This window comes from Rhynchophorus ferrugineus, unplaced genomic scaffold, assembly GCF_030347505.1.
Source record: "Rhynchophorus ferrugineus isolate W39M unplaced genomic scaffold, kcgeb_rfMv2 rfM5, whole genome shotgun sequence".
Classification (NCBI taxonomy): Eukaryota; Metazoa; Arthropoda; class Insecta; order Coleoptera; family Curculionidae; genus Rhynchophorus; species Rhynchophorus ferrugineus.
The window spans coordinates 9166615-9179254 of record NW_027472584.1 but is presented as its reverse complement, the minus strand read 5'-3'; the positions used below and the strand labels follow the sequence as shown (position 1 = coordinate 9179254).

At 31.8% G+C, this 12640-nt stretch overlaps 1 protein-coding gene across 2 annotated transcripts in view; it reads right to left on the bottom strand.

Annotated features, from left to right (window-relative positions):
* The window catches only part of cnc (NFE2 like bZIP transcription factor cap-n-collar), a 107205-nt gene that overhangs the window by 48954 nt on the left and 45611 nt on the right, over positions 1 to 12640 (bottom strand). For both annotated transcript variants that reach the window (XM_076406299.1, XM_076406300.1), the window contains exons 2-3: positions 8834 to 9016; positions 8702 to 8777 (exon numbers count right to left, since the gene is read on the bottom strand). In XM_076406299.1, coding sequence (XP_076262414.1) covers positions 8702 to 8777; positions 8834 to 9016 — 259 coding nt within the window. The remainder of the gene's footprint in view (positions 1 to 8701; positions 8778 to 8833; positions 9017 to 12640) is intronic.

Sequence of the window (12640 nt, the reverse complement as noted above, 5' to 3'; positions counted from 1 at the left end):
CTAATTGTGATTGCAATCCATATATTTTTCGTACGTTTTTCTCCAAATTTTGAAAATGATAAACTCGCATAAAGTGATTGTTAAGAGACCAGTGTGTTTAGCCATAAGGAAATGGTGAGTTAAAATTTGCTTGCGCAAACAAATGCAAGTTTTTTTGGATGTCTTTGAGATTTTTGATTTACCATTATGTTGTGATCCTCTTTTATTTCTAGATTATATTGTTCCAATACCTGAGGCATTCCGGAAGTCTCAACATCTGATGTAATAAATATCAGATCGGGTTAGATATCATATCTACTATTAATGAGGGGCTCAAAATAGGACAAATAAGTGCATTTAAATATCTGGATATAGAAATCGAAAGTAATGGCAGTAAAAACAGGGAAACTAATATTAGAATTGAATAACCCAATAATTTGTATTTCGCTATAGAATAGCAAGCGAACTAAAATGCAAATGTGCAAAGCAAATTACAGAGCAATCTTAATATTCGACTGCGAGACGTAGGTATTGCCAAAAAGAGATAAAAGTAAAATACAACCAGCAGAAATGAAATAGTTCAGAAGAGTCAGGGGTGTAACAAAGATCGTCAGGAAGTAAATAAATAATTCAATAAACATAATAATTTAATTGACTAAATTCAAGAGTATATAAAAAAGAGGCAACTCAGTTGGTGATGCCACTTACAGCGCATGGAGGGCGCAAGACAGGTAAAGAGAGGACTAAGTGAACGGACAGAGGGCGACCTAAGTGTACCTGGAATGAATGTATCAGATAAGTTCTTCAGGAAAGAGGAAAACCCCTTGCTGAATCAAAAAGACTCCTTGCTAAAGCAATGGAGATATAACTTATCCCTGACGAATAAGGATTTAAAACCTAAATGATATTGTAAGGATAAACATTAGCAATACCGAAGTTCATTCAATCTATTTTAATGTAGAATTATTGAAGTTGTATACTAAACATGATATAAATTATACAGTCTACGAAATTGTAATGATCTGTTCCATCAATACAGTTTAAACATTGCAAATAATATGAATATTCTGATAACTTCCCACTTATGATACGATATGATAGGTGAGCTATAATGTGACGTAAATATAGTATAATGACGTGAACACTCAATTTAACTCTAATTTGTTTGTAATAAAATCGATTCATTTTCGTTCAGATCATGCAACATTTTTAAAAACTAATACCGTCAGTTATATCCTGGATTATCTTACAATTAAGATATTTTAAGACCGAAAAAATATTATATTAAGTTTCGTATCACTCTAAGCGCTCTCGATTATTAACGTTCCCCCTCTATCGTCTTGCCATCGCCCCGCTAGAAAAATACTAATGGTTTAGAAAATCTACCCTCTCTTTTTAGAAGGAGATAGTAGCCATAGCTATAGCTAAAAAACAAGGGCAATAGGAAGGGGGGGAGCACGAGCCGAGATAAAGGGGGAAGTGATAATGCTTTTTACGAGAGAAAGTTACCCCAACGCAAGAACACTCGGATTTAGGGAAAAGGATGAGGGGAAAAGAAAAGGTTTCTTTTGAAAAACGATTCCAGATAACGAACATAATCTCATCGTATTATTGCATGCACTATTTCAATGGTTTATAAGATTTTTTTTTCAGAGATGTTGTACTTGAGTGTTTTAACAAACGAAATGTTGCCGAAACAAAATATTTCGAAAGTGGTCTACACATTTAAAAGTGGCGATATTAATATATAAGACAAGGAACTCGAACAGTTGACAAAGTTAAGTAATTTCAGCAAATTGAAATATAGTACGGAGCATCGATAATGGCATGCAACACTTTATTTTGGGACCGTTGTATGATAGATATACCAGACTTGCTAGCGGTTCCCCATAATTGGATTCTATATGACCAAAAAGGCTTGAGTATAGATTTATACAACAATATCTTGTCATCTAATGATAACTTGAATTTTCGCCTGAGAAGCCAATACATTTGGTAGAGTTTAAGTCCAAGTTCTTTCCGTTTGGCGAGTATGTGCTTCTTCCAAGTTAGACATCGGTCTAGATGCATAACAAGATATTTAGCATCCTCTGCTTGCGGGAGTTGATAATTATTGATATAGACTGGTGGACATGTTCTTCTATGCAACATAAAAGTTATATGATTATGTTATATGATTAAGTTATATGAATTTTTTTTCAGATACATTTGCATTTGATTTAGGTGTGTTTGTAAGTTAATTGATGCTATGGCTGGGTCTTCATGACAAGCCAAGACTGCCGTGTCGTCTGCGCATGTTGACACAGAGGTTATTTTTGTTGTAGGTAGGTCAGCTGTGTACAGAAGATACTGGACCCAGCACACCATCTTGCGGAACTCCTGTATATATTGCGTGTAATTAGGTAAGACAAGAAAGGAAGATATGTTTACAACAAAATAAGAAAATAAGTCTGTTACAATAATCTGAAGCGAAAAATATCTTAAAAAAGATTGAACGTTCACCCGCCTTAAAATAAAATTGGTCAAAAAAATTTTCTTTCTGAGGCAGGAATCTATTACAATTCTTATGAATATTGTAAAAATACGTCGATTGATTGATTACATCTAAAGACAAGAAGTATTTTTATGGGAAATTTGTATAATATTTCTAGCACAATAATACACTCAAAATCTGCAGAACAACATACGTTTTTTATTTCATATTCGTCTTAAAAATAAACATATTTTATGTTGACATAATATTAATTTATGATTTAAAAAAATATTTTAAATCAAAAAATTTATAGAGTAGACGAAAAAATAGAACAGTTAGATTTGGGGTACCGTAAACCCATATGTAGTGGAAAAGAACGAATTCAAAATGAAAATGGTAAAAACTTCAGAGCACTTTCCCTTTTGCACATTAACGGATTGTGTCTATTTGGATTTCTCTCTCCATTTTTTCTATTGGCTTAAATAAATTTTTAGATTCACAATCAATTTTTCTCTCTAACAAGTCTTAATTCAACCGTTTCCAAAAAAGTCGTCCTGGCAATGTAAATAGAAATAAAAAAAGCTTTAGGGAAGGTAAAACGACTGGAAAGCTCAATGGTACGCCATTACAGTTTTTTTGGAACTTTCATTAGAACAAACAATGAATATATAGAACAAAAAAAAGATATGGTATTTGATATAACATTTCAACAGATAAAAACGTCAATATCTCAATATAGACTGGCAAACACATTAACGAATTTACTAATACTAATATACGAATTTACTAATATTTTTATGAGCTTGTTATTAGAATAGTCACTGAATATATTGAAAGAATACAAAATGATATTTAATATAACATTTCAATATGTAAGAAGTGTATAATTATTTTTATGACCACAATCCATCTGTGCATGAAGTTGTTTTGAAAGCAGTATAGCCAATTTACGAAAAATTTAACTACGATGATCTGTTTTCGTACTGTATGGGTATCCAAAACCCAAACAGATCTTTCAATATAATCTCATTCAAGACTGTGTCGAGCGAGAAGACGCTGTTCGATATAGCGACTAATATTGTCATTATTATAGTGCTCCTGGACTATAATAGGACGCCAGGGAAATGCATCTACATGTATACATTATTCTATTAACTAATATAAAATATAGAATTATACTTGTATACGACGGTGGTTCAAATATGATCGAGACAAATACTCTGACACGTTTATTTACTATTGAAAAAATTTACAAAAATGTACAGTTTTTCTAGGTATTTCTCCTCACTAGTTACGCACTTTGTCCATCTTTCCGGAAGTTTTTTGATGCCGGTATCGAACAATTCCTTGGGCAACTCGGACAGCTATGTGCGCATGAACTCCTCTACCTCGTCGTCGGTAAAAAGATTAACTTTGACCTCCGAGGGCTTCTTTCAGTGGTTCCAGTACCTCCCACCCTAATTCCAATATTGTATCGAGCGTGAGACACGCGGTATGAGGGCTCGCGTTATTCTGGAGAAGAATCGCACTTCGTGCTGGAATGCACCTCCGTTTCGAGCGATAAACTGGTTTCATGTGTGTTTTCAGAAGGTTAGAGTAGTGCGCAGTATTAATGGTACGTTGGGTGCGCAGGAAATCGACGTACAGCACGCCCTGTCGGTCCCAGAATACCGTACACAGAACCTTACCCGCGAACCTGGTTGTATTTGATTTGATTGACGCCCCTTCCTCCTTCTTCCACCACTATTTAGACATCTTGCTTTTGGGAGTGTAATAGTGTACCCATGTCTCGTCATATTCAGGCACTCACTGCCGAACTGATTCCACAAACGCAGAAAACGTTGCGCTACGGTGACCACTTGACGTTCACTCATGGTCGTAGCATGCGCGTGAAATATGCGCTCCCGACGAAAACTATGCCACATTGTTCGTAAGGGACCCCGCTATCACATACTCAAGCCACGAAATTCAAAACATACATGCGCGCCATCTACAGCGTTTGTCTCCATTATATTTGAACCACCCTTGTATTAAGAATTTCTTTAAAGAGGGTATGTTTCAGAGGAATACAATTCCAAGCCCGTGTACAGTCAATTACAAGAAGTAAATATGAATAAAAAGGCAACATACGATCCCGTAAATAAATTAACTGTTGTATGCTCCAATCTCATCGAAAGAAAGCTTCAAAAAATTGCAAGAAACTAAATGTTGAAATAAAGAATCTTTGAGCAGTGGCAAAAGAAGCTTCCAGATCCAATCAAACATCTGAAAATATGAAAGAATATCTACATTTATTCCGTACCGAGCTTTCTGGATAGCCAAAAAAATTGGACATTACTCCAGAATTGTTGGTAATAACACAAGAAACCATTTTCAATAGCTGGAAGAACATGGAAATAATCTAAAAGCTTGGATATTTGGATAAGATACATTGAAATGCTGCTTCAACAGCAAAATCGGAAAAATTTATTGCATCGTATTATTACTAAAGATGAAAAGTGGATCCATTACGATAAACTAAAGCGAAAAAAAACATGGGGACCATCAGATCATGCATCAACATTAACGTCAAAGCCGAATATCCACGGCCCCAAGTTAACGCTCTGTATTTAGCTGATCCCAGCTTGGTGTGGTATACTATGAGCAGCTAAAACCTCATGAAACCATCAGTGAGGGTCGCTTTCGACTATAATTGATGTATTTCAGCTGAGCACTGCGCCAAAAACGACCAGAAAGTTAGCAAAGATACAACCATGTTATTCTTCAGCATGACAACGCTCGACAACATGTTGCAAAACCGGTGAAAATATACTTAGAAATATTAAAGTGGAGTGCTACCCCACTCGCCGTATTCTACAAATCTTGCTCCTCATTACTACTTGCTACTCATACATTAAGATACTAAAAAATGGGTCTATTTACGTATATTCTCAAAAGATTGTTCTTTCGAGATGTAATCCGTAAATAGCCTGAAAGTTGGAAAAAAGTAGCGGCTATCGATAGACAATACTTTGAATAAAATACAAGCTTAAACTTAAAAATATAAAAAATCCTTTAAAACTAATTTAAAGACCATTTGTAATTGCTTAAGCTACTTTGTTTTACACAGGAACATGTAAGGCAATCAAAATTGATTTAACCAGCAACAACATGTAGTACTGAACGTACATTTAGCATTTGGCATGTGTAAAATGTAGAATCGCTCAACAACAGCTATTCACAGGAAAAGAGTTGAAGAAGATACTGGGTTTATTAACTATTATGAACTTATTAACATGACAGCCGGTATCTATGCCAATTGAATTAAGTCCAACAGTCCAACATTTAATGATAAAAGAAGGTGGATTGTTTAAAAATATTGTTTTATTTTAATCGTACAATATTTCCGAATAATTTAGCAAGTTTCTCAACTATCTCGTCCAAGTCCGTGTTTTAAAACCACTATACCTAAACCTGATTCGATGCTAGCACAGTTTGGTTAGCAAGCGATCGGATCTACCGCTCTAACCCAAATTGTACAGTTTTTCATTCATTGTGATGTCTATCTGCCTTGCAACCAATAAATATTTATAGTTTCATCGGTTTTGTATAACAGCGATGAGACCTTTAAAAATTATATGCTACCTAATAGGAAAAATTCTATTAGAATATCTACGAACTCTCAAGAACACATTAAAATACCGTGAAGGGGATGAAAGTTTTTTCGGTCTTGCATCCCTTATTCTAGAATATTTCAACGGTAGCGATGGCGTTTATGACTAATGGTCCGTTCTTGACGCCCGATGAGGTCAGCACAATTTTTCTATTATCCCTCTCCCGTATTAATGATTTTATTTATTTTTGACAATATTTTTTTTAAGTCCCTAGTGGCTCCAGATATTTTCCTTCGTCCATTCTTTACACCAGGTACGAAAAACGTTCAATTGACTTTATTGTCAATTGAATTATTTCCCTTGGAAAAGCCTCATTTCTCTTTAAAATAATCCAAGTCAAAAATATGATCACCGATAGATGTCATACTGGTTTAAATAAGCTTCTCGTGTGCCAGAATTCAGATATTTAAAGTAATGATCTACTGAATTTGTAAAAATAAAATCTTGAATTTACAGAACAAATCCCTCAGAATTCACCAACACCCTTTATTTTTATCACTAACACGAAATTTTGACAATTTGAAATTAAAACTGTAAAATTTAACTTCTTTGAGATTCTTTTGTTTTCAAACGTAATTAAAAACAAAATTCTTACAGTTTATTGGTATAAGCTGATATTTAAACGGTCTCATTAAACTAGGTTGACACGAATTCGTCACAAAAACAGTTATTAACCAATAATGAAACAACCAATGAAACACTTTCTACATTTGATTAAATTTTTCACGCTTCGTTAACTATACTGGAAGTCATGAGAGCTTAATTATTACGATGATGGATACTCCGTATAAAACAAACCTTATCACCACAACATTATCACTTCTTCATTTAAAAGGAAATATAAATTTACCTCATATAATAAAGTTATGAAACAAAATTAAATATTTCGATAGTGACATTGTACTTACTTACCTGTACCATAAACTTCCAAATCAATTTTCAATTCAAAATATCAATATCAATACACAATATTATTATTAACAAACAAAAGTTGTTGAAATGTCGACTTGCGTTGCAACATTAATAAAAATAGTAATTTCAATGTTATGACATGCATTCGTTACTAAAACTGCTTCTAACTAATGACTGAAACAACATATTAAACAATTTACACATGCCATTCATTCATAAATGTAAACACGAAGTTACGTTAGATTAATTTATATCACTATTATAGATGTATCAGTTGATATAATATTTATATTATGTTAAATTAATATCCATTTTATATTAATCAGTAGTGATTATGTTAATATTTTTAATTAAGTTTCAAAAATTAGAATTCTAAGTCCCTTAGAATTATAACAGCTAAATAATTTTATGCTATAGGGCATACAAGTAAGTTATTAAGGGTTTATAAACGAACTAAAAAAGTAACTTTACTATTCAGGCTCTAGTCATAATCAGGTTCGTGTAACTGTACATGTTTCAAATTTGATATAGGTTCGCCTTACCAACATAGCTAATGCCAAATATAAAACTGCGAATGATCCTGAGGGGTTCATCAGGAAGGCACATTCTATTTCTCTACAAGTCGATAAAACTTGGTCCACAAACCTCTAGCGAGATTTCCTCCAAAACAAAACGGTTAGCAGTGCGACTGTATTTTAGAAGAGTGAATCAAAAACATTTAAGAATGATGAAGCGACTTTATACGAAATATAAGTCTGTTCATAAATACATCTCAATTATGGGGTCTCAGTAACCAGAAAAAACAAAAGACCAAAGTTAATTATTAATAAAAACATAGTACTGATTCCAGAATTTTAGCGAAAATTTTCATACTAATGAGAAAAAAACAGTAAATGGTGGTCAGTAAAGTTTTAGGACGTCTAGTTGGAGATATTAACGGATCAAGATTCGAAGTCAAATCGAAAGCCATTTTGACCACGTGGACACTACGACGATTCAAAGCACAGAAAATCAAGAGCAAGGCCCGTCTATGTATGATTTTGAATCATAAAACAAAATAAAGATGCTAACGTCGGTGGAATTAATTCATTGTACCGTTTTCCCTGAATAATGCTTCAAAAACCCCTCAAAATGTATTCGTATACCCTATATATAATACATTGTTTCAGTCAATTTCTCTATTTATTTGTCGGTTTACAAATAATCGTTTTTTTATATTCAATCATATTGAATCGTTTTTTTCAATATTGAAGTCTATAATAATATTTACCTTCTTAATCACATTATACATATACAAAACATACATACATATAAAAAAATCAAAAAAATACTTACCTGTAGTGCGTAAAATATACTTTTTTGTTTTCAAATCTTATACTTTTTGTAATTAAAATCCTTGAATGAGTGATGATAGAGTTAATACAATACAAACATAGTACTTATTAAAATTGTTTATATAATTTTCACGTTAATACATACATAAATATTTAACTGTCTGACGTTTATTAGTTCTATGTTTGAATAAATTTCCAACAACAATGGAGTAGAAAATATCTGATAGTTTTGGGCAATGTTAATTTATCCAAAATAAATAATATAATATTAACTTAGCCGTGTATTTTTAAGAAGGCTTAATCCAGTTAATAAATAGAGTAATAAAACGAACATATATTTTTTTACTTACCAGTTTCTGTATCAATGGTATAATCGACCCCAGCCCAAATATCTTCTTCTGGTGCATCAGCGTCTGGTTTTTCTTCCTGTTCATAATATTCACTCCATAATTTTGATGCTATTAAAATAATTACAGATTTACCTTAATTTTTTCATCTTTAGGTTTCGATTTCTCTTCAATACAAAGAGATGTGGATGGGTCGGCATCGTTTTTCAGCAAATCGGTAGATTTTTCTTTTAGCTGTTGTTCCTCCTGTCTGGCCTCTTCCAAGGAAAATCCCAGATCTACATCCTGTTTCCACAGGACTTCTATAAGATCCATGTCCTGTAAGAATAAATATGGTATAATACTTTTGAATGGCTTTTACTTTATATATACCATATATACCAGGTGTATGGATTATAGATGTCGCTAGACTTAGGTATACAATGTTATGAATTGACATATATGTCATTTTAATCTACTGACATCAAGTAACAAAATACGGTAATAGTAACAGTACAAAAGTAACATCGTCATATGCGGCGCGCATTACTTTTCTTATTTAATCAAAAGAAAAAAGACGATGAAAGTCATCGTTTACTTTTAGAAACTTCCGGTCAGCATGTCTTACCTTAAAAACATGTGAGGCGTGGTTTCGAATATTCAAAAGTGGTGGTTTCGATATGATTTCGACGCAAGACAAAGAACGTTTTAGTAGACCTAAAAAGATTGAAGATACGAAATTGCAAGAGTTATCGGATAAAGACCCAAACGCAAAACAATTGGCAGACGCGTTAAACGTGGCCCAAGAAACGATAAGGGACCGATTACCACATCAATCACATCTATTGAACGACAGGCAAAGGGAAAATCGAGTTGCTTCGAAGGTATGATAGAAAGTAATTTCTGCATCGAATAGTGACGGGTGATGAAGAGTGTGGAAAAAGTCATGGACATATTATCGCATATGCCGTACTCTCCAGACTTTTGCCCGTCCGGCTATCAACTTTTCGTATCAACGGGGCACACGCCCTTGCAGAGCAGCACACAGAGCAAGGACAACCAATTTTTTAGGATGGCAGCCATAAATTGCCTGAACGATGTGCAAGATGTATAGAATCAAATGGCCAATACTTTGAATAAATATATTTTTCCATTTTCTTGAAAATTATGTAGTTTTTTTTTTTCGAAAAACCGATAATGATTTTCCGGTGCACCTAGTATATATATATATATTTGAATATGAATTGTTTCATATATAACAATAATGTTTCTTGATCTCTATAACTTTGTAACTTTAATTGGGTATTAATATATTACACAACATCCAAATAAACAAAGAACAAAACGTTTAAATAATTTGACGGCATTTAAGCAATCTGCAGTTGATAAACGAACCAAAACTATCAACATTTTAATAATAAATATTATATATACATTTCAGACTTCTGTTAATGATAAAATAAAAATCAAATACCATTGTTGCATATACGCACAAAACAGGAATAAAATGGCTCCCATTGTTTAAATGACAGGATTCAAGAAAATAATGGTCTATAGGATCAGGAAACGTTACAAGGAAATTAAAGGGACTGTGAAATATACTCAAAATGGCCGTAATGTAATAGTTAAAGACATACCAATGAAAAAGAAATTCGATAGCAGTAAGTTGAATATCAAAAAGACCGTCAAAAAGCAACTGAGGTTTGGTTAGATCTTTAACAATATGGTCTCCATTGTCAAGAAGATTTTTAAGTCATAAATAGTCATAAATAGTAAATAGGGGCTTCGAAAATATTTGCATTAATGTGGAAAATGGTTCAGCTTCAATGATGGTTTAACACTACCGGAAAACCGTACTTACGCATTCTGCAAAACATTAACTAGTTGATCCTGGAGCCATAATTCTTCAGAAAAAAAAATTATAGCGGATGCACTCCTTATTATGGAAACTGGAAGTTCAAAAAGGGCAATATCGAATATTTGTTGTGGAAGTTCGAATTTACTACTAATAGATAAATAAAATAATAATAATAATAGATACTTCTAATAAAATTGATAATAGTTACTCATTTAATTAGGTGGATTCATTAGTTTTGATGCAGTATTTGAATATTATACATATTGAGGAAGGGAAGGTTGATATTATCGAAAATTTGCATTTTAATAAGATTAATTAATTGTTTTATAAATATCAATAAAATTCTTTAATACAACCTTTTTTAATTAAAAAATATCTAATAGGGTAGCAATTAATTGTTATCTTAACAAGATGGCAATACTTAAAAATCAAGGTTAAAAGCGAATTATTTCTTCATCAAAATGTGTGCCAAAAATACTTTATATACTTTCAAATGGAGATTAGATTTTTAATATCCCATACACATATAGTAAAATATAATAATTATGTACACATACAATAAAGTGATATAAGTTGTTTAACATTCTGAAAAAGCGTGATCGAAAGAAAAGCGATTTAGTTTGAAATTAAATCACCTAACCTTTTTCCAACTGATTCATAAGTGGTATTATTCCATGCGTTTTATTAATCCATTGAATTCTTTCAACACAAACACATGCTCTATCGATAACACCTATACTAAACGAATATATGATCTAAACAAATAGTAATTACCGAAATATGTACATCCAAAATATCAGACGTGATGTTTTAAACTGATACACGATAAGAGAGAAAAAGCCAATTTTGTGTTAGTGATAAAGATAAGATTATGATTTATATTTTCATTTCTACTATGTGAATTGCGTGAAACCTTGAATTAAAAACAATATGCTTTTTTTTTGTTAAAATTATGTCGTATATTTTTACGAGTTAAACAAACATTTTTCTCGTTCGGTTCTAAATGAAATAATTTTACATTGAATAAGATAAGTTATCTATGTTTATTTAAATATGTAATATTAAGTAGTGCATAAATAAATTATTAAATATTCTTTGTATATGTGACTCATTACAAATATAAGGGCTACTTATAACGAAAAATCTTGTCTTAACTTATACACTACTAGAACAGGATACTTACAAATATCAAGTAATTATTAAATTAATTAGACTTCAATTTCTTCGATCGATTCAAAGTGATGTTTTCGAAGCAGTCTCACAGAACTAAATCAGTGAAATAAGGTGGTTATATAATGAAAAAGTGGTCAATACTACAGTGCATTATCTTTTTACACCTTTTTTTAATGCTATATTTCCATAGATTATCAAAACCCTTAGTCTAATTATCATACTAAGGCTCTTGATTTTTACTAAATTGAATTATTAAAAGTACCAAATAGTACTGCATATGAACAAACTTCTGTTTAAGTATTAATAATAAGTGCTTTAATTTTACTTTCATATAAACCTAAAGTTAACCTTTAATTTGAAGAAATGTGACGTAGTTACAATTAAATAAAAAATTTCTATTTTTAAATTTTATCAGTGAAATAGTATTTGTGTGTAGATACGAGCAATTAATTTTAATTCCCATAATTAAGATCTGTCGCCGTAAAAAATCTCTTGTTATTTATTGAAAACTGTAAATTGTTCGTTAAGTTCTGGGAAGACTAATAGCTAATTTTCTTTTATATTCAATTAGGTTCGATACAATATATTGAGTTCACAACTTGAGGTTTTTGACAAACATATAGGCAAAAATATATTAGCTATCGTACTTGTTTATTAAATAGTATTGTTATGACATAGTAGATCTAATCACTATTTTGCTATGATAATGTGACGACACTTAAAGCTTTTCCAACTATTAGTCTCCGTTTATCTTCAAAATGCTGATAAATTTCATTGATTTTTAATACACGTGCGATATAGCCAACAAATTATTCAACAAACAATCAAAATAATATTAACAATATCGCCATATTTATATAATAACTTACTATTTTAGTATCATCAATTTTATATAACTTTTAACAACTATAGTATGCTTCACAGCAAAAGTT